At 39.3% G+C, this 22586-nt stretch overlaps 2 protein-coding genes across 2 annotated transcripts in view; one reads left to right on the top strand and one right to left on the bottom strand.

Moving 5' to 3' along the window:
- Positions 1 to 18063, bottom strand: part of pan2 (poly(A) specific ribonuclease subunit PAN2) — a 69546-nt gene extending 51483 nt beyond the window's left edge. Inside the window, exons 1-9 of the mRNA XM_048618872.1 lie at positions 18013 to 18063; positions 16380 to 16428; positions 15482 to 15801; positions 13821 to 13990; positions 11498 to 11618; positions 9597 to 9674; positions 6868 to 7135; positions 4580 to 4922; positions 3135 to 3231 (exon numbers count right to left, since the gene is read on the bottom strand). Coding sequence (XP_048474829.1) covers positions 3135 to 3231; positions 4580 to 4922; positions 6868 to 7135; positions 9597 to 9674; positions 11498 to 11618; positions 13821 to 13990; positions 15482 to 15793 — 1389 coding nt within the window. The 5' untranslated portion in view covers positions 15794 to 15801; positions 16380 to 16428; positions 18013 to 18063. The remainder of the gene's footprint in view (positions 1 to 3134; positions 3232 to 4579; positions 4923 to 6867; positions 7136 to 9596; positions 9675 to 11497; positions 11619 to 13820; positions 13991 to 15481; positions 15802 to 16379; positions 16429 to 18012) is intronic.
- Positions 18064 to 18104: 41 nt separating this feature from the next.
- The window catches only part of LOC109924897 (interleukin-23 subunit alpha-like), a 32633-nt gene continuing 28151 nt past the window's right edge, over positions 18105 to 22586 (top strand). The window contains exon 1 of the mRNA XM_048619002.1: positions 18105 to 18269. The gene's annotated coding sequence lies outside the window, so the exon portion shown is untranslated. The remainder of the gene's footprint in view (positions 18270 to 22586) is intronic.

Genomic DNA, 22586 nt, shown 5'->3' with positions numbered 1-22586 from the left:
TCCACTCCAAACTGTGTTGCCTCAGGAAACGAATCAAGTACTTTTAGTATGAATAGGGCTAATTGGGGGAGGGTGGATGGGGAACGTTCAACTGAAATGGAGTTTAAAAAATCAAGAGGTGCAGGGTAGGGAAGAGGTGAATAATAAATCAAAGTGTCACAGGAAGGGGTAGAAAATACAGGCAGAAGGATGCAGAAATTAGAACGAGAATAAGTAATAATGGTAAAATGAGAAAGCTTAAGGCTCTTTATCTGAATGCATGCAGCATTCAGCACAAACAGAAATAAATGAATATGACTTGATAGCTTTAGAGATATGATTGTAGGGTGACTAAAACTAGGAACTCAATATTCAAGGGTATTTAATGTTCCAGAAGAATAGGGAAAAAGGAAAAGGAGGTAGGAGAGGGTTGATAATAAAGAGTGGTGGCAAGTAGTGATATAGATGCAACAGATCATGATGTGGAATCGGTTTGGAAAGAAATAAGGAATAGCAAAGGAAAGAAGTCACAGGTGGCAGTCATCTACAGGCCCCTGAACAGCTGCATCACTCTAGGACAAAGTATCTAGGACAAATCGGGAAGTGATGGAGATGAACATGAGCACTACAATTATCATGGGAAATGTTAATCTCCATGTTGACTGGACAGATCAGGTGGGCAAGAGTAACATGGAAGAGGAATTTCCAAAGTGCATCAGGGCTTCTTTCCTAGGGCAGTGCATTGCACAGCACAACCTACCCAGGAACAGGCTTTGTTGGATCTACTAATGTGTAATGAGATAGGATTAATAAGGGATCTCATAGTTAAGGATGCTCTAGAGGGTAGCAATCACACATGGTAGAATTTTACATTCAGTTTGAGGGAGAGCAATTCGGGTCTCAAACTAACGTCCTCAACTTAAATAAGGGCCATTAGAGAGGTATGAAGAAAGTGTTGTCTAAAGCAAGTCAGGAAAATAGACTAACAGGAAATTAGTGGATGAGCAGTGGCAGACATTTATGCAGATATTTCATAATACTCAGCAAAAATTTATTCCAGTCAAAAAGAAGGATTTGATGAGAAGAATGAGCAACTTGTGATTAACAAAGGTGATCAAAGAGAATATCCAATCAAAATTAAGGCATGTAAAGCAGCAAAAACTAGCAGTAGACCAGAGGATTTGGAATGCTTTGGAAACTACTGGCAGATGACGAAAAAGCTAATAGAGGGAGAAAACTGAAAATGCTAGAAAATTGGCAAAAAATATAAAAACAAACAGCAATAGCTTCTACATGCATATAAAAGGAAAGTAGCTAAAGTAAACATGGCACCCTTGGAGAATGCAACTGGAGAATTAATAACATTGGAAAATGGCAGATAATTCAAACCAATAATTTGCATTGGTCTTCATGGTGCAAGACACTATAAGCTTAACAGATAAGTAAGATGCTAATGGGATAAAAGATCTTGTAACAGTTTCTATGATGAGGGACAACGTATTTGGCCAACTAAAGGGATTAAAGAGATGCAGGCTGCCAGGACTTGATTGCCTGCATCCAAGGGTTTGAAATTAAATGGCTGCAGAGATACTGGAGGCATTCGTTGAAATCTTCCAGAAATCACTGGAGTATGGGAGGGTTCCAGCAGATTGGAAAACTGATAATATGATGCCCCTGTTCAAAAGGGAAAGGAAGTAGAAAGGAGGAAATTATAGGCTAACATCTGTTGTTGGGAAAATGCTAGAATTCATTAAGAAATAGCAGGACATATAGAAAAGCTCAATGAAATCTAACAAAGTCAACATGGTTTTGTTAAAGCAAAATTGTGTTTGACAAACTTGCTAGAGTTCTTTGAGGATATAACAAACAGAGTTGGAAAAGGGGGACCAGTAGATGGGATTACTGGGTCTTTTTCAGGTTGGAAATATGTAACTAGTGAAGTGCCACAAGGATCAATCCTTGGGCCTCAATTATTTGCTATCTATATTAATGACAGTATGTAATGTATCCACATTTGCTGATCATAGAATCCCTACAGTGCAGCTAGAGGTCATTCAGCCCATCAAGTCGGCACGAATCCTCCAAAGAGCATCCCACCCATGATGTGGAGGCTTTGGTGAGGGTGCAAAAGAGGTTTACCAGGATGTTGCCTGGATTGGAGTCTATTGGCTATAAGGACAGGTTGGACAAACTTGAATTATTTTCATTAGAGCGTAGGATGTTGGGGGGGCAACACGATAGAAATATATAAAATTATGAGAGGCATGGATAGGGTGGATAGTTGGAGTCTTTTTCCTCAGAGTGGAAATGTCAAATATGAGAGGGCATACGTTTAAGGTGCGAGGGGAAAGGCTCAAAGGAGATTTGCAAGCTAAGTTTTTTTTTTTACAGAGGATGGTAGGTGCCTGGAACATGCTGCCTGTGAAGGTGGTTGAAGCAGATGCAATAGCAACGTTTAAGAAGCATTTAGACAGACACATGAACAGACAAGGAACAGAGAGATACAGGCCATGTGCATTCCGATGGGATTAGTTAGAATGGCATTATGGTCAGCACTTTCATGGTGAGACAAAGGGCCTATTCCTGTACTGTACTGTTCTATGTTTCCACTATTGGCGGAATCTCAAAGAAGGTGACATAGTTACAGAATAAGGGGATGCTCATTTAAAGCTGAGATGCAAAGTAATTTCTTCTCCTAGAGGGTAGTGAGAATGTGGACTTGCCTACCCCAAAGAGTTATGGAGGCAAGATCAATGCATTATTTAAAGAGGAAGTAGATGTATTTTTGAAATATAGGGGAGGTAAAGGCTATGAGGATCTGAGGTCTGGGGCAGATCAGCCATGAGTTTATAGAATGGCAGGGCAGGCTTGAGGGACCGAAAGGCCTACTCCTGTTCCTACTTCTTATGTATAGCTCACTAATGTTGCCTTTACTGAGTGAATCATCAGGGAAGCTCATTAATATTCTTCCCAAAAATGAGATTTGTTTTTATATAAAAGAAGTTCATCTAGCCAATACTTTTCCAAATAAGGTGCTTAACAATAATAACTCTTTGCATGTTCGGTGTTCCATCCTGTACCAAAACATTTATTTAGTTAAGGTCACAAGTAAGCACACCATTTAATTACATTACAGAATAAAAGATTTTTTTTACCTGATTTCTCAGCTTTGTTTTGGGATTTGGTGCATATCCAATAAACCCAACTTTCTTCATAGTACGCAGTATCTCAAGATCGACAGGTGGAGCTCGTCTGAAACAAAATAATCACAAGGGTAATTAATCTAAAGCAGACTAAGTGGCCACTTTCAGTTACTGGAGAATTGCCAGACCTTCAAAGTGAACTATATCTCTCAAAGAAGATTGCGTACATTGGGACATTCTAAAATACCAGACTATAATATATTTCTGCTTGCTTTAGGCTTCTTTCCAGAAATTATAATAATCATAAATTGTATATCTAATGTACCGTAGCAATATCATGCCACAAAGATTTCCCCTATCATAATGCTCATCCAAACGTAAAACATGAACAAGTAGTCAGGAAATAAAAGGAAACAAGTAATAAGATCTGATACAGCACTGGCCACACGGTAAGATTTGAGTGTTGCAAATGGGAAATCTGGGTCTTTTGTGTATCTTTATTATAGTATTAGCATAAACCACAGTAAGACTGCATCATCAGAACCAAATCAATTCTAACATACTTCATCTCCTCATACGATGCCAACATTTGTTATCAAATTTAAGAAGAGATTGAACATATAATCTAGTGGCCTTGCACATTTGGTACAACAAGTTTGTCACTGTGACAGGCTGTAGTTTCACCCACAATTCCGCAACTGTGTTTCTAATCTAGCAAGTCAAGGAGTGGGGAGGGTAGTGTTATCAACTTTTTTTTCTTGATCATAAACAGGGAATTCACAGAAATGTCCTCTCATATACTTTCTGATTATGGGTTACATAATAACAGGGACAAGGAGTAAACGAGTGTCAGGCTCTTCTTGAAGGATAAGGCATATGGCTCAAAATACCCAAAAAGGAATGGTAAACACACTCAGAATAAGAAATCAATGTATGCTGTTTGACATTACTTCAATTTGTGACTTATCAGGTAATACTACTAACACTTAGAGGGAGAGCACAGAATTTAGTGCATGTTGTTGGTTAAGAAAGTCACGCAAGTAGGTCAATTTGAGAATTAATCGTCATATGTGATGGTTTCCGATGTTATTATCTAAACACAGGAGACTGGTATCGCCTGTAAACAGAGAAACATGAGAAATAGAAACGATTGTAGGGGACATAGAGGAGTCAAATTGTTAGTGTCAAATTGCATTTCTGACTGCCAAATGGCATCCACTTGGAGAAATGAAGAATATTACCAATGAAAGGAACGAGACTTTAGTTGGAAGTTATTAACATGAGGGATTGCTGAGAAAAGGGGGGGGAAATGAGCATCCAAAGTTAAATGTGGTGAAAAAGTAGCAACACATTAGATGCTTTTGGACAACAAAAACACATACAAGCAATTTAAGAAAACTTGCATTTGTGTACTTCAGTGTGCATTTATAAGCGTCCAAAGATAAACTTTCAGTTACCTGGGCGTAACACTACAGTTTGCTGTTGGCCAGTCAGACAATAGAGATTCAGTAATAAGAGGGACGGGAATGAGCGATAAAGGCAAAAGATCATCGTTCCAATCTAGGTGTGGTAGAGTATCTACCATGCATGGCATTGGAAACTCTGTCTCACGAGAGTAGGCATTAAACGTGGCATCTGGTGAGTCTGCCCATAGATGTACACATCCTCCAGAGTCTCCAAACACCAAAGCTTGCTTGCTAGAAGATACATCAAATGTCATGACTAACTGTCCTACAGTGTTAATGTGGAAAATATCTGCTGGGCTTGCAAGGCCTGTTGGTTCACAAAACTGGCATTGCCCTGCAAAAGAACAAAGAACAAAGATAACTACAACAAACTGTGGCTTGAACAAGATATTTTGCCAGACATACTAGCATGCTGGCTGTTTTAAGTCCATACTCTGGATACTAGATATCTCACCAATAGTTTCTACAACAGTGGCATTTGCCAGAAGCAGTTTGTGTTAGGATGCGGTTAGCTTTAGGATTAACAGGCAATCTGAGAGCTTGTCAGATTGCTGAGAGCACACTGCAAGACATTCACAATGTCAAGTCCAAACAGCAGTGCTCCAGCCTACCATAAATATCAACATATTAAAGCTTTTAATATATTACCAAAGGTTTTCTAGTTTACAACACAAACAACTTCAAATATTAACATTTCACCTTGTCCTTTCTGATTTTTGCTGGCTTTTTTTAGAGAGTCATAAAGTAATACAGCATGGAAACAGGCCCTTCAGCCCAAATTGGTCCATGCTGACCGTGGTGCCCACTCAGCAAGTCCCAATTACACGCATTTGGTCCATATCCTTCTAATCCCTTCCCATCCATCTACCAATCCAAATGTTTTTTAAACATTGCTATTGTACCTGCCTCAACCACTTTCTCTGGCAGCCCATTCCAGAAACACACCACTCTTTGTGTAAAGAAGTTGCCCCTCAAGTCCTTTTTAAATCTTTCCCCTCTCACCTTAAACCTATGTCCTTTAGTTTTCAATTCCTCATCCCTGAGAAAAAGACTATGCATTCATCCTGTCTATGCCCCTCATGATCTTATACACCTCAATAAGGTCACCCCTCATTCTCTTATGTTCCAAAAAATAAAGTCCTATCCTGGCCAACCTCTCCCTATAACTCAGGCCTACTGGTCCTGGCAACATCCTCGTAAATCTTCTCTGCACACCTTCCATTTTAACTATTGTCTTTCCTATAACAAGGTGACCAAAACTGTACATAATAGTCTAAATGCAGCCTCAGCAATAACTTATACAACTGTAACATAATGTCCCAACTCCTATGCTCAATGCCTTGACTGATGAAGGCCAGCATGGTGTGTGCCTTCTTCACCACCATGTCTATCTGTGACGCTGCTTTCAACGAACTATATACTTGTACTCCTAGGTCCGTCTGTTCCACAACACTCCTTAGGGCCTTACCATTTACTGTATAAGTCCTACCTTGGTTTGACTGTCCAAAGTGCAACACCTCACACTTATCTGTATTGAATTGCATTTGCCAATCCTCAGCCCACTTCCCATCTGATCAAGATCCCTCTGTAATTTTTGATAACCTTCGCTATCAACGATATCTCCGAGTTTTGTATCATTCGCAAACTTACTAATCATGCCCAATACATTCACATCTTGATCCTTCTTATAATGTTGCCACATTATCACTATTATGGATCAGAACTTCATCAAGTGTTTGAATTTTATTTTAAATTAATCCCACACAGAACTGTATGAGCAGAAAAAAAATTACTAAAAATAGAATTCAACAGAAAAATATAGCACTGGCCAAATGAAAATAAAACATGTAGCAAACATTAAAAACCATTTGGAGCAAGGCTTCAGTCATTTATGGCTGATGTTTAATTTTTTGCAGTACTTGAAGTAATAGTTTTAAATAACAGAAACCACATGTAAAAACTTTGGCATAAATCCATCACGCATGCAAATTTATGTCATACTTTTTTTTAAAGCAAATAATGGATTTCTTTCCTGCTGATTTCTTCATTTTGGGGAGAAACTGGGGAAGTACAAGGTTTGCAAACGAAAACAAATTTTCCCCAACAATTAACCTCTAGCTGACCCTGCAGCAGTAGATTAATGACCTGTGCCTTACATGGTATAATACTCCTGTCATTTTGGGACAACATATCGTCCAACATACTACAAGCAACATCATAAACTAATAAAGTTTATGGATTTCGATGTTCTGTTATAACTCTGGCCTTCTGAATGGTACCTGATTGAGAGATGATGGCCAGTCTTGATGTGTATGTAGGAATAAATCTCAGGAAAAGAGGATCCACATGAACCTGCAATGGGCTGATTGCCCGCATCATTCGGAGATCATACACCATCAAGAATCTGTCACATGACAAGCCATTCATTCGATTTGAAAAGCCGCATGTTACCAACAGGTTTCCATGTACATCAAAATCAGAGAGGCTTCCAGAGTAAGCATCAAATTCATGCTCCAATTTAAAACTTCTCAAATCTCGGAGGGATACCTAAAAACAGAAGAAAATTACAACATAACAAAAGCAAGTTGCGTGCTTTACTTCAATGATTCAGCTAATGAACATGCTGCCACTCTGGTACTGTCACAGTCTAGGAAAATTCCAGGTTCAACTCTTGCCACAGAGCAGGAGGGATACTCTAAATTAATCTTACTATTTGTGGGTTGCCAGAGGAGAGGTGAGAGTGGGGAAATGATACATCTAGGGCACCCTAATCAATATCCAATAACCTCTGCTGGACGTATGCACATTTTGTTGACATTGGAACACAGGATTAGACTTAGCTGCAATGCTTCCTTCCCATCAATCTGCCAACACTCAGGACTTCAGCTCAAACAGAAGAATCGTCTCAGGTAGGGTGCCCACATCCTTAAACCACCCTGAGATGGGGAGAAAGAGGGGAAATTTGGGAAGAAAACAAGTTCAACTTGATCTACCATTATGGTCTTTGTGGGAGGAAAGCTATCAATTCCAACAGTTGACAACACTAATTTGTTCTTCCTATTTTCTTAAGACTATTTCAGTTCTGCTTCTGCTGTAAAATTCTGAAAAAGCCTCACTTCTCCATTGGCAGCTGTAACCACTTGCCCTGAATGTACTTGTGATTTTGGAGCTGCTACCTCACTGAATTATTTCAAATTATAAAACCACTAAATTACATGAGACTCAACTCGAGAAAATACCAAAGTTACATTTGCTCCCTACAAGTGTTTCAAACAAGCACTGAGGGAGGGGGATGGGGTGGAGATGAATCCAGCAGGGTTTACATGCTCGATCATGAAGCAATGACTCCGATTGAAAATGCATGTGTTTTGATGCAAGATGTGAATAGGATCACTTGTGAAGCCCCCTTCACTACAATTAAGTAGCATAGTGGCAGGCAGATTAGAAAATGTCTAACATATTTTAAAGCAAACAAGCACAAGAGATGGAGACTCATATAATATACCCCAGTGGTGCTTTAATGGACATTCTGGCCATTAGATGGACAGAGATTTTGTTTTTTTGTGTTCAAAGAGGAATATGTCAGTGCTGGGGAATTCTTTCCATTTCAGGCATCAAGCACTACCAGTTCAGGGACAATGCTGCCAGATCAGAGCAAATCTTCCTCTATTCAGGCCTAAACTAAGAAGTGCTCTTGATTGAACTAGTGTAATGTTTTTCATATCCCAGACAAGCAGTCCTGTGGTCTCTGCTTGAGATGCCAAATATTGTGAAACATCCATCGTCTTATTGCCATTAGGAATTGCTTGGACACTATCCAAACTGGTTATGCAGTACCCTTAAAGCCAGCAGAAACTACCCTATTCCTAAACTGGGCTGGTTTTAAAACCAGGACCCAAAGGTAAAAGACAAGTGACTGATTGTTTGAGAACTGGATGATGTTGTCAAAGAGATTTGGCAATGTTCCAAATTCAGTTCCTGGTGAGTGTTGAATTAGCTGGGACAGCACAGGGAAAATGAGAGCGCCATGGCAAGATAGCTAAATGCTTTCCTAGGTAAACAAAACATAAATTTTTATAATATCTAAACACAGCAATCTTTTTGACTTTCCAGTAAAATTTACGTTGAAATTATCTGAAGTGAGCTCATGCCTGATTTAGTTCAGCAGAACTTTCCAAACAACTCAACATTCGTAGGTAATCCCCACACTGTTGACTGCCAGATCCAAACTAAAATGCAGTTTCCAGGGGCAAGGATAGTAACGTTTTAGGGTTTTCTCAGGTCTCCAAAGAAGAAACATTTTGAAAATGTCGATCCTTCCTTCAAAAAGTAACTGAACTCAGGCAAGATATCTGTGGGAAATCCACATTTCATAAATAAAGCAATCAATATTCTGAACGACAAAAATATTACTATAGAATTGATCAGAGAAAAGGGTCTTCTGGTACAGCGTACCTACCCCGTGCAGATATCTGGGTTCAAGTCCTACCTCCCACAGAGGCATGTCATAATATTTCGAAACAGGTTCATTAAAATAACTTTAGAATTCATTAGAAAGCCTTTCCTGATAATTTGTCTCTCAGCAATCAAAATCATGGGATTTTAGAAAATAAATGTTGCAAAAACTAGAAACTACAAAGATGTAAGGGTTCAAATGATGGTTAAAAGCTGTTGGGATACAATTATAGCCTTGAAGTCATTCCTTGATATCAAATCCTCATTGTGTAAATTCGAAACTAGTAGGAAGAGAGTTAGCAGTAAGAAATTAAGTCATGTTGAATAATTCATAGAGGACAGAATTTCACATGGACGAGGCTAATAGGCCAGTAGAATTAATTACTAACAAAGGCCACAGAAACATACAGCATCAACAGGTTGAATTTATTAATGGAGCAAAAAGGGATTGAGGGATATACCGAGATGATGGGAATAATATATGTTCCACCTAGTGTCCTTTCCCTACTACTACAAATTCTTGTGTCAAGTTCAATACATTCAGTATAAATACCTTTCCTGATGTATGGCCACAAAAGAAGAAGCGGTTAGACTGTCGCATGATTGTAACTCCTGGAACTTCAACTGTGTACTGGAAAGAGACACAAAAATCAAGCACTGTGTATATTAAGATGAAATATTTTCCATTAATCTTTCAAAGACTCTCAACCTGTGTTTGAACCAAAAAGAAATTTTAGCATGAAGGAAATAAGAGATGGAAAGAGGCGCAGTAGTGGTTAGTCACACTAACCTTTAACTTCCGAGGCCTGCCTTGAAAGGCAGCCCAAACTACAGTGAAGGTCTCTTTTTCAAGTAACCATAAACGCTTGGACAGCCTCAACCCAGGTCCTACTAGTTGTGTGCCTTAAGCACTTCACAAAAACTACGAAGCATAATGGGTTTAGAAGATTGGAGGCAAAAAAAAGAGCATATTGACCCTCAAAGATTTGGAGAGGCAACAGAGAAAGAGCAAGTCAAAGGAAACAGCAAGATATTGGCAATTGTTGCCTTTGGCATTTATTGCAAGGGGAATGGAATATAAACAGAGACATTTTACTGCCTCTATACAGGCTTTTGAGAGACCACATCTTGAGTACTGTATACAGGTTTAGTTCCTTATTTGCAAAGGGATATAATTGTTTTAGAAGCATTTCACGTGACTTACTCTTGGATAAAGCGTCGATCTTAAAAAGACAGGTTAAACAGATTGGGCCGATACCCGATGGAGTTTTGGAGAGTGATAGGCGATCTTATCAGAACAACTAAGATCTTGAGGGAACTTGGTAGGGTGGATTTTGGGAAGATATTTCTTCTTATGGGGGTGACTAGATAAGTTAAAAATAAGAAGTCTCCCGTTTAAAATGGAGATTAGGATTTTTCTTTCCTCGGCAGGTCATTAATTTTTGGAATTCTCATCCCCAGAAAGCAGGAGACTGGGTCATTAAATTTACTCAGAGTTGAATTAGATTTTTGATAGACAAGGGACGTGGACTGTTGTCACGGAGCAGACAGGAAAATGGAATCAAGACCACAACTAGAACCAGCTATGAATAAAAACAAAGTTGCTGGAAAAGCTCGGCAGGTCTGGCAGCTTCTGTGAAGGAAAAAACAGAGTTAACGCTTTGGGTTCGGTGACTGTTCTGTTCTTTTCCAGCAACTTTGTTTTTATTCCTGATTCACAGCATCTGCAGTTCTTTTGGTTTTTATTAGAATCAGCTATGATCTTATCAAATGACATAGTAGGCTCAAAGGGCGACTGGCCTACTCCTGCACATAAATCCTACCTTCTTATCACAAATTAGTCAGCATTACCTAAAGATGCTAAGCAAGAGAAAATGAAAACTGATATTTAAAAATTCCTTTCTGATCATTAGAAACAGAATCAATGCCACGTAATACCAATCATGCATCTGCATGGACTAAAACAGCCACTCACAGCTGATCGTAATGGATCCTCTCAAGCATTTCTCTCAGTTGAAAGGTTCAACAACGTGCCTGCATCAAATCATATCATCCGCCTCCTCTTCCTGGAATGGCAAAAGGCTTTGTAGTTTCTGTTGAGAACATTGGTACCACTTCAGGTGTAACTCTCTACTGCTTATCTATTTACTGCACAGCTGTGAAGTGTTTCAGGTTTTCTTTCCTTCTTCCTTCTCTGCTGCTTACCAGCCTGTCTGTGCTGAACATTGCTGACAAGTTACCTGGTGTGCAGCATTTCTACCATTGAGCAACCAACTGCACACACCTATCCTGCAACAATACAGCAACAGGTTTTTTTCCCCACAATGTTTCATGGACCCTCGTCTAAGAATCACTGACTCATATCACCACAGTAATTAAGGAAGAGCAGGGTTAAAATCATGACTCAAATGATTTAAAACTAATAAAATGTAATATCCTGACTCAGGACTTTACCTTTTCACTTTCTTGTACTGCATTTAAGTCTACTTCTATGACATGATTCTGAAGGCCCCCCAAGAGAACAGAGTTGTTGTCAGTGAGAAGAAGACTGTGCATGTCCTCAACTTCATCCATACTAGAAATTTAAAAAATGCAGTGTGAGTAATTGCATAGACAATAATAAGGAACACAGTCAAAGACTACACATTCATGTTTAGCACTGTGCCAGCACACATTGGATAAAACATTATTTGTTGCTTCGATAAAGTAAGAAAATTCAAAACTCTATATCACCCTTACTATTTAGGTACAATGTCCGATTTAATAATGTTTCATTCTAAATTAACTGCTATCTCAATTGAATTGAATTTTTCCACTAAAACGATGGCACAAAGTGACTCCAATCTTTCATAGGGCTGAAGGTGAGCACATATAAAGTCAGAAATGTATAGAATGCTCTGTCACTGTTCCCACATCATTCAATACAATATTGTAACCCTCAAAATTACAAGTTTACTTGATCTGAGGATATACAGGAGACATCCAATATCTGTGGCAGAATGGGGAGCTTTGCTACTTGGCAGACCAAACAATCTTGAATCCAACAGCTCACATGTACTGCAGATTCAACTCATGTTCAATATCCATTCGAAAGAAAAACATTTTAAAAACTATCCTGCTCCTTCACCAGGACATTTAAGTCATTATTCTTATGTATATATTTAAGAGAAAAGATGACAGTCCAGGAAAGTGATTTTAACTCTGTGCCGGATGACCAATTCTGAGTCTTTGGAGTTTCTCATTCAAATAACACATTTTTCTTTTAAGTTGCACAAACTTCCAAAATTTAGGATTGAAATAAATTTTTTAAAAACCTCAAACAGAAAATGAAGATTAAAATCAACAACAGCATATTAAGGAAAAGCAAAATAAAAGTTAAAATAAGTTTAAAAAGCCAGAGGACAATAGAATTAAATGTTTGATCTAAGATTTGTTCTTTAGGTGACTAATTTAGTGCAACTATTATAATGATAAATCTATTTCTGACTTTTAAGTAGATTAACTGCTATGTTCATATTATATGTATTTGAGTGGAAATCATGTAAACCAAATCCACAAAGGGACCCAGGAAGCATTTACCTCTCAGTTATCTAAGGGTTATCTAAAAGTAACTTGTCATAATTTTCAAACTTATAAGCATTTGAATTGCATGGATAGTATAAAATGAGAGGGTCCCTCCATAGCCTAGTCAAATGCCATCACGTAGAAGAATTAGCATGACAGACCAGAATTCCCAAAACACAATCTTTCTCTTCCATTTTTCTTTCTTCAGAAAGTGCTGCCCCATTCTGAAGTGCAATTCCAAAAGTTGCAACAGCCCTCCTGAGATCCTGCAAAGTTGCTATCCCTCACATAACCTATAACACTGACTAAAGTCACATACTTCAACTGGTGGCGAAGAGAAACCCTCCGGCCAAGTCCAGCCAGATTCTCACTAAACATCAATATGTACAACTAACCAGATAGTGACACTGGGTGAAGCAACAGTTGAAGTGACACAAGAACAGCCAATCCAGTGAGTTACAGATGGCGTCTCAGCATTGTGGAAGCATACAGCCCAATCAATTTCATCACAAAAAGGGTGAAAATTGGGGGTCCGGGGAAGAGAGAAAGAGCGGAATAAAACTGTAGGTGTATCAATATAACAACTTAACCATATGAATATTGCACCCACAACACAAGGTCAGAGTTTTGGAATTCTGCAGTGGCTAACTCACCTCCTGACTGCGTAAAACCTGTCCACCGTCTACAAGGCACAAATCAGGACAGTGATGGAGTACTTCCCACCTGTCTGGATGAACATAGTTCCAAACACACCCATGATGTTCGACATCATCCAAGACAAAGTAATCCACTTGTTCGGTTACCCCATCTGCTAAATGTAATCATTCAATCCCTCACCCACCCATGCACAGTGACAACATGTACTATCTTCAAGATGCACCAAACCAACTCAACAAGGTTCCTTCAACAGCACCTTCCAAACCTGCAAATTCTACCACCTAGAAGAACAGCAGCAAATGAATGGGAACGCATTCTCTTACTCTGAAAGTACCTCTGTCATGTGGACTGCAGTGATTCAATAACGCAAATCACCACCATCTTCTCATGTTTAATTAGGGATGGGCGTTAAATGCTGGCACTACCAGCAATGCTCACATTCCAAACAGGAAGGGGAAAAAGAATTCCAAGACTCTTTACCTCTTCAACTCTGCTATTCATCTACTTTGAATGTCTTGCCTTTAAGTTACAGGGTCTAAACTTAAAAAAAACTTACGCATAATCAAACATTATAAGTCCTCCTCGAGTAAAGCACTTGAGGTTATTCTTATTTAAAAAGAGCACTCCACTGTCTATGCTTTGGATGTGACGTATGTCATCAGTGGCGTTAACTTGAAAGGATGAGTAGCGTTCCATAGTGGGACCAAAGAAGGAGGTTGCATGGCCCTAGACAGAAAAATTTCAAAGACAAATTTAGTAACACTCTTCTGAAGACAAAGGAGCCAAACACCACACCAATCCAAAGCAAGCTTGATTATTCTGAAAATATTGCACAGCAAGAGCAACAACAAGCATAAACCAACTATTTATCAAAAACCACTGTTTTGTTTTACTAATGACGATGCAATAGGATTTAGAATTCTATTTCCGAAACACAATTTAACGATTAAAAATTACAGGTAAATTGGAAGCAAAAACAAAGTTGCTGGAAAAGCTCAGCAGATCTGGCAGCATCTGTGAAGGAAAAAGAGGTCTGTTCACCACATGCAGGATCACCCTTCAGATCTGCTATGTGTATAATGATTAAGTTAACACCTTGCAGGTTTACATCAAAATTAAGCACTCAACATTAAAAACACAACATGCTTAGACAGCTCTATGGAAGTTTTTTAAAAGACTTATCAACCAACATGAACCGATTTTTAAAAAAATTAATAAAGCAGACTTTTCAAACGTTTATTGTGTATTGTGTTAATTTAACAGCAAAAGAATGCAACAACAAAACATTTGACTTACACTTACCATTGATTCCTAAAGTCCAATTTTCCATTTATTTATGACAACATATGCAGCAAAACTATACAGTGTGGAATGACACTGAATCAACATATTTCTCCGTGACTGATAGCTTGTGGATTTGAAAGTCACCCGAGCAGAAGTGAAAACTTCTTCATCTCACCCGAGCTGATAGGACCAGCCAGGTAGGCTTTTGGGATTTCTTCATAAGGTAAGGGAGAGTGTGAAAGAAAAGCAGATTTTCTAGCAATCCTCCAGGAGCCGTTTTTGCATCAACACTGCAGAATCCTGGAAAGCTGACAAATGCTAATCCCACATCAACCATCAGCACAATTATGAGCATTCAAAATGCAACAGCTTTTTTTTAAAGAATTCTGCATGCCTATGTTACTATGTTATATTTGGAAAATGGTCAGTACTGTTTGCTTAGACTCAACTGCATAAATCATTAACTTAAAAAAGAGAAACTCCAGGCTCCAAACAGGTGAAAATAATTTAGCACTACAAAATCTATGTCTGATCATAAGGGTCCTCTTGTGGTGCAGTGGCAGTACTCCTTTCCCTGAACCAAGAGGCAGGGTTCAAAGTCTCAGCTGTTCCAGAGATGTGTAATAACATCTCTGAACAGGTTGATTAGAAAAATAGGTCTATGTCTGATCATACTGAGTATATTAAACAGAAACACCTAACAACTAACTTCAAACTCAACCTTTTCATTATACTGTCAAATTTTACAAGTCAAGTTGCAACATCAGTGGGTTAGGACTCATCAACAGATCATCATCCCAGCTATATCAAGAGACCTGTAAGCTGTACAAGTACAACATGCCAATTACTTATCCACTGGTATATCCAAAGGCTTCTATACTAGAATTGAGACCCATTAGCTTACTTGGTTGGAAGTTAATGTACTACACTTACCCCATGATTTCCCACCCAGAGCAATTCATCTTGAAGGTCAAAATGTGAGGCGGTTACAGGGACTCCGACTTCTGCGACAACCCTATGCAGTGCTGAATACATTCCCTCCACAAGGTGTACAGATTCAGATACTGAGACTGGCATGCCATCCAGCTGGACACCATCAGCTTCCAGTTCCACATTCTGCAGTAAGTTTGGGTCAAGCCTTGGGTCCAGGGAATGCTCAATTGAATTGTCGAGGGAAGGGTCAATGCCAGGATGCAGGGATGATGAATATTCCCCCAGGCCAGAATCAAGGCCATCAAAATTCATGGTTTATTCTAGGGATAAAAAGAATAGAGGTACATGGAAGAGAAATATATTTGAATCTAGACAGCAGTTATTCAAATGCATATTAACCAAAACATGTATGCAAAAACAAATATTACTTCCAGTTTATTGCCCCAATTGAAAACATCCTGTCCCCTCTATTACTACATTATGTACACACCATATGAAGATTACACTAGTCACGCCTCTACCGGGGAGCTGGAGGCATTTAAAAAAGTCTTACATGAACATAAGTGGTTGCTAGCTACCCTGCAATATGCAGAAAACGTTCTACAAAATTCTAAATTAATGCACAATTATACCGCAGAATACGGAAGCCTGAAGTCCACAATGAAAATGCACGGAATAAAATTAGAATAAAATCACAAAACCCCTTCCAAACTCCAATGGTGTACAACATAAAATAATAGGCCAAGTGCCTCAAGCACAAGGCAGGTTGGGATTCAACCAATCCTCAAATATCAATGTAATTGGAGTACACAATAACCTGCCTTTTTGTAATGACTCCAGCACTGTTATCCAATTATTAAACTAAAGACAACACACAAAACATTTGACTCACACTTACCATTGATTCCTAAAGTCCAATCTTCCATTTATTTATGACAACATCAAAGCTACAAATGATGCAAAGAAAACATCAAAGTCATTCAAAATTATCACCTATTTTTAATTAGTCATATCCAACCCATCTTGGTGGAAGCACTTTTCCAAACTAAATGATGAGGATTTCTCCAACTTATGGTAAAACACAAATTCTGTAATATCTTTTTGAAAAGACATTGATCCTTTGCTGGGCACCAGATGGCCCCTACTCCAAGTGGACACAACCCTTTTGGGATAGTAAATGCTGGCAAGCAATTTAATTCTGCAGGGCATCATAACCATTGTCTGCAACAAACATGCCTACTTCCAGCAGTTGTAATTGGATAGTAAGCAGCAGTGGGAATCCTGACCAATGTTTCTCTTTTTAATGCAACAGGTAGACGATCAACAACATAAAAGTTACTGGAAATTCAAGTCTCACAGTAGGACATAAAACCGGTGGTTGAGATGACATTACACTGATTTAGAAGGGGTTGTTCTCTCTTTCCCAAATGCCCATTACTAAAATTGCAACTAAAGCAATAAGAACTTAATGCCATCCCAATGCATTTACCAATACCTTCTCTTAATAAAATTTTCATCAATACTGCAATGCACGGACTAGATGCCCAAAGAAAAAACAGATTAAAGGAAACTCCCTGAAGCTGAAACTCCTGTCTACTTGAAATTTTCACATTCCAAATGAAACTTTATGGTAGGCAACACAAAGGCCAAGTTGAGGACAGGTTTTGTGGAATGGAATGTCATAAATTAAATGGTATCCAGGACCCCACATTCCTGATGTTGTAAAGTGTTTATGTAGAATGAATCAAATAATAATTCATGGCATGGTATTAGGAAGAACATATAAACCCAAAAATCAATAAGTCACAAAATAGCGTGTGCAGCAAACTAAGCTATTTTACGAGATAACACAATGTGGAGCTGGAGGAACACAACAGGCCAGGCAGTATCAGAAGAGTATTTTCTGAAGGGTCCCGACCCGAAACGTCAGCTTTCCTGCTCCTCTGATGCTGCCTGGCCTGCTGTGTTCCTTCAGCATCGGCAGTTCTTACTACCTCTAAGCTATTTTATGCATTTCCTAAAAGCGGATTCACGAGTAACACATACCATGGGGAAAGAAAAGGGGAACCAACAATGTAAAAGATACAATAAACTTTAACTTAGTAGATCAAACTTTTCACTGATCTCCAACGTTTTTATTAAGTCTTCTAGCCATTCTAGTATTTCACATAGGATTGGCGCAGATGAAAGGCAGTCTCTTTCGCGCGAAAGTTGACTTAGTTAATTTGCTGTAATTTGTGCTGTTTTCCATTTTTTTTTTCATTCATAATCTCAAACAATTATCGCCCGGCTGTCATTTCGACGAGATTCAGCAGCCACAGACGATGGTTAAGGCAAAGGTTTGAGGAAAAACGTCAGCCAGGCCCAGCCAGCATCGCTGATTGCTTTTTCCTGTTACCTCGTATTAAATTCTAGTTACATGGCCAACTTATCACGCACTGATATTGAACCTACCAGCACTTCCTTTTTACCATTTATCGTATCACATTAAACACAAAAACATAACCAACTACCATTAAAACAAAACTCACAAAAGCGTCACAACAAAGCCTATTTCCCACAATCCACTGCAACTGCATTAGTCTGATGGACAAACGTTGCACCCAATCACTGACCTCTGGAGGCGGGGTTTCCAGTCATCTACGGGTGCTGCTCGGTTCCGCAACCAAAGTAAAAGTCGAAACTAGATCCAGGAAGAACATAACGAGCGAGGGAAGTGGTAAAAGAAGGTCGCAGAATCTTCTTATCGTTAATTTGCGACACTTTGCAATTGAATTTCGGTTTTGAGGTACAATGATAGGAAAGTTACTTCATTTTCTCCGTTTCTCTAACCCCCGTATTTTTGCTCCTCAGCATGGTTCATGGTAGGGTATTATTATTGTTGCCAGATCTCCAGGAATTAAAGATGAATCGTCGGTTTGCTGCTGCTTGGAATAAAACATAGCTTAAAAAATGTGAACATTTTCAATTATTATTGGAGAGGGGAGAGAATGAGTCAAAAATGCAGTTTATGGAAGTTACTTGGGGACAAGTTTCACGTGGTAATACTCAGCAATATGTACAACCAGAGTTCGCAATACTAGGCACGGTTTTAAAGCTGCTTGGTGTTATACAAAGATAACAAGGTGTAGAGCTGGATAAACACAGCAGGCCAAGCAGCAAAGCTGACGTTTCGGGTCTAGACCCTTCTTCAGGAAATGACCCTTCACCTACTACCTCTGGTGTTATACAAAGTTGAATTTTAACAAAACAGTATGCGTACGTGTAGAAAGTTACAAGTGTAAAAGTATTACACATAATGTGTCATAAATTGGGGCATTTGATAGATGGATGAATGAAAGGGCTGAAGAAGTCACACCGGACTCAAAACATTAGCTCTGTTTTCTTTCCACAGATGCTGCCAGACCTGCTGAGTTTCTTCAATTTCTGTTTTATGTTTGAATGAAAGGGCAGTTCGTTATTGCATGTAGACTATTTCACAACTGTATCCATCTTTCAAATACTGAAACTCATTTTGGACTTGGCTAAAACAAACATGTCAACTTATAGCTCATCAATGTTTTGACTAATTTATCAGAATTCTTTCAAGTAACAAAAAAGTGGATTATGTGGAAAATGATATACTAACATTGGAGACAGAGAAGGTACACTAGACTGATCCCAGGCATGGGGGGGATTTTCTTATAAGCAGAGTTGAGTAGGTTAGGTCAGCATTCATTGGAATTAAGACACATGAAAAATAATCTTATTGAAACATACAAGATTCTTAGGGAAGTTTGACAGGGTAGATATAGGAAGGTTATTTCCTTTTGTGGAAGAGTCTAGATCCAGAGGGTGTAATGTCAGAGTAATGAATCATGCTTTTAAGATAGAAATTAGGAGGAATTTCTTCTTTGAGGGTTTTTAATAATATTTTTGTTCTAATCAACCTGTTCAAAGATGCCATTACTCACAGCTGGAGCAGGTGAGACTTGAACTCAGGCCTCCTGGCTCAGAGGTTAATTTAAAGGCCCTTTGGGCTGAAAAGTACCACGGAAATTCAAACTCCGAATCTCCTGGTTACAAGACAGACACTTTAACTCATTAAGCCAAGGCACCTTCCTAATTATCTTATTTAATCCCCAGATTGGATTTTGCACCAGAATTTGAACCCAGAGCTCAAGGTTTGCTTACTTGGCAACATAGCCACTGCACCACCACAACTAGCCAGAGGGTAGTGAATCTAGTGGAATTCTTTACTACAAATAGCAGTAGAAGCTGGTTTGTCAAGTAGATTCATGGCTGAAATAGACAAATTTTTAATCAGTAAGAGAATCAAGGGTAATGGGGAAAAGGCATGAAAGTGGAGTTCAGGATTTATCAGGATCTAGTGGAGCATGACTCAATAGGCCGAATGGCTAACCCATCTAGCCTGCACATCCCTGGACACTATGGACAATTTAGCCTGGCCAATCCATCTAACCTGCACATCTTTGGACTGTGGGAGGAAACTGGAGCACATGGTGGAAACCCACACAGACATGGGAAGAACGTGCAAACTCCACACAGTCACCCAAAGCTGGAATCAAACCTGGGTCTCTGGTGCTTACATAGAAACATTACAACACAGAAAGGGGACATTCAGCTCAGCATGTCTTCGCTAGCTGAGTAAACTAACTGTGTAATCTAATCCCATTTAATTCTCCTATTTGTAAGATCATTGGCAGAAGTGACTGGACGCAATCCTGAGACTACCTGCCCTTCAGTCTCTTACATAGCTCCTTGAAATCTGCTTTCAGGACCTCATCCCTATTCCTACATAAGCCATTGATGTCAATGTGGGCATGACCTCACCCTCCCCTACAGTTTCTCTGTAACATCCATTTACTTTGGCACTAGGGAGGCAACATACTGTCCTGTAGTCACTTCAATAACTGCAGAAACTCCAGTCTGATTCCTTAACAGTGGCATCCCCTCTCACTATTGCTCTTCCATCTCTTTTTCTCGCTCTCCCCCCAAATACACCTGAGCTTGTGGTGCTTCCAACTTGGCTTTGGCTGCACTCTCCTGAGCAAAGTCGAGAGAGATTGATTAGCAAATAGGAAGCAGAAATGGCTTATTTTCAGGTTGATAAGCAATGATTAGTGGAGTGCTACAGGGATAAGTGGGGGCCCTCAACTATTTATAATCTATACCATTTGGTTGAAAGGACTGAGTGCATGGTTACTAAATTTACTGATGACATAGGTAAGTCAGAAAGTAAAGTTGCCATAGTACCACACTCTTATTAGAGAGGGACAACTAGTGGTGGTTTAACCTGAGGGTCACCACACCCAGGGCGAGGGGAGATGTTGCAAAGGAGTGTCCTTGATATCTGCAGCCAGTGTGGGGATTGAACCTAAGCTGTTATCATAACTCTGTATCACAAACCTGCCATCCAGCCAACTGAGCTAACTATTGACAGGGTGGATGCTGAAAGGATGTTTCCCCCTCTCAGGGGAGTCTAGAACTAGTGGACACAGTTTAAAAATGAGGAACAAAAACAGAAGTTGCTAGAAAAAGTCAACAGGTCCGGCAGCATCTGTGAAGAGAAATCAGAGTTAACATTTTGGGTCTGGTGACCCTTCCTCCGAACTGTCAATGGACCCAAAACGTTAACTCTGATTTCTCTTCACAGATGCTGCCAGACCTGCTGAGCTTTTCCAGCAGTTTCTGTTTTTGTATCTGATTTACAGCATCCTCAGTTCTTTTGGTTTTTAAAAATGAGGATTCTTCCATTTAAAATTGAGATCAGATCATATTTTTTACAGAAGATCATTTGTGGAATTCTATTCCGCAGAGAATGGCTTTTCCACAGTAGTGGCTGTGTCATTAAATATATTTAACAGTTGGATAGATTTTTGGTTGACAAGGAAGTTAAGGGGGGCAAACAGGTAGGTGGAGGCCACAATCAAATCAGCTATGATCCTATTGAATGGTGCAGCAGGCTTGAAGGGTCAAATGGCCTACTTCTGCTCCTATTTCTTGTGTTCTTGACTAATCCCCTTATAAAATGCAAAGTCAAGAACAGCCCAGATTATAAACCTATGACACAAAGCAATTACATATAATTTATGCTTTAAGTGTAGTCATTCCTGTACTTGTGAAGAAAAAGAAAATGTAAATTGGAAATAATCTTGGCTGACACCTTGCAGCAGTGTTGAGCTACCACCTTTCAGACGAGTGTTACACCAAAGCCCCAGATACCCTTTCAAGTGCACTATTTCAAGAAGAGGACAGTTCTCTTGGTATCCTGAGCAACATTTATCCCTCAATCAGCATCACTTGAATAGATTATTACCTCATAGAACATAGAACATAGAACATTACAGCGCAGTACAGGCCCTTCAGCCCTCGATGTTGCGCCAACCTGTGAAACCAATCTGAAGCCCATCTAACCTAAACTATTCCATTATCATCCATATGTTTATCCAATGACCATTTAAATGCCCTTAAAGTGGGCGAGTCTACTATTTTTGCAGGCAGGGCATTCCACGCCCTTACTACTCTCTTACTTTATATAGTGACAGCACTTCCAAATGTACGTCATTGGTTCTCAAGCACCCTGGAATGTTCTATGTTGTGACAGGTTATTTAAGGACATGAAAACTTGAAGGGGATTTCAAATTTTGAATACACAAATTAGGTCCTGTGTTTCTGGGCTGTGAAATGCCCCCTGTGAAATTGTGAGTTTTAAAGATGATGCATTCTGATTGGTCACATTTGTAGTGGGGGTTTTAGTGGATTTTTAATCCAAAAAAGGGGGATGGGGGAATAACATTGGGATTTTCAATAAACCAAATTGAATGTCGTTTTCCAAAAGTTAGTTGAACAGCTACTGTCCCACATTCAACCACCATTGCCGTTATAATTTTTGGAGCATCTTCCCACCTTGAAAACATTCTTCATTGGAGATAAATGGAAAAGTAGGAACAGGCAATAAATGCTGGCCCAGCCAGTGATGCCCACGTTCCACAAGTGAATTTTAAAAAAAGAGCCTGTCCCCAATGATCTATGGTGGGCAGAGTCCTGAGGTTGCAGGCCTAAGCAGAGAACCTACAGCTTTGGAAGGCCAACACCTCTACTA

Source organism: Rhincodon typus, chromosome 41 (genome assembly GCF_021869965.1).
Source record: "Rhincodon typus isolate 14 chromosome 41, sRhiTyp1.1, whole genome shotgun sequence".
Lineage (NCBI taxonomy): Eukaryota > Metazoa > Chordata > Chondrichthyes > Orectolobiformes > Rhincodontidae > Rhincodon > Rhincodon typus.
This window is presented reverse-complemented; position numbering and strand designations above follow the sequence as displayed.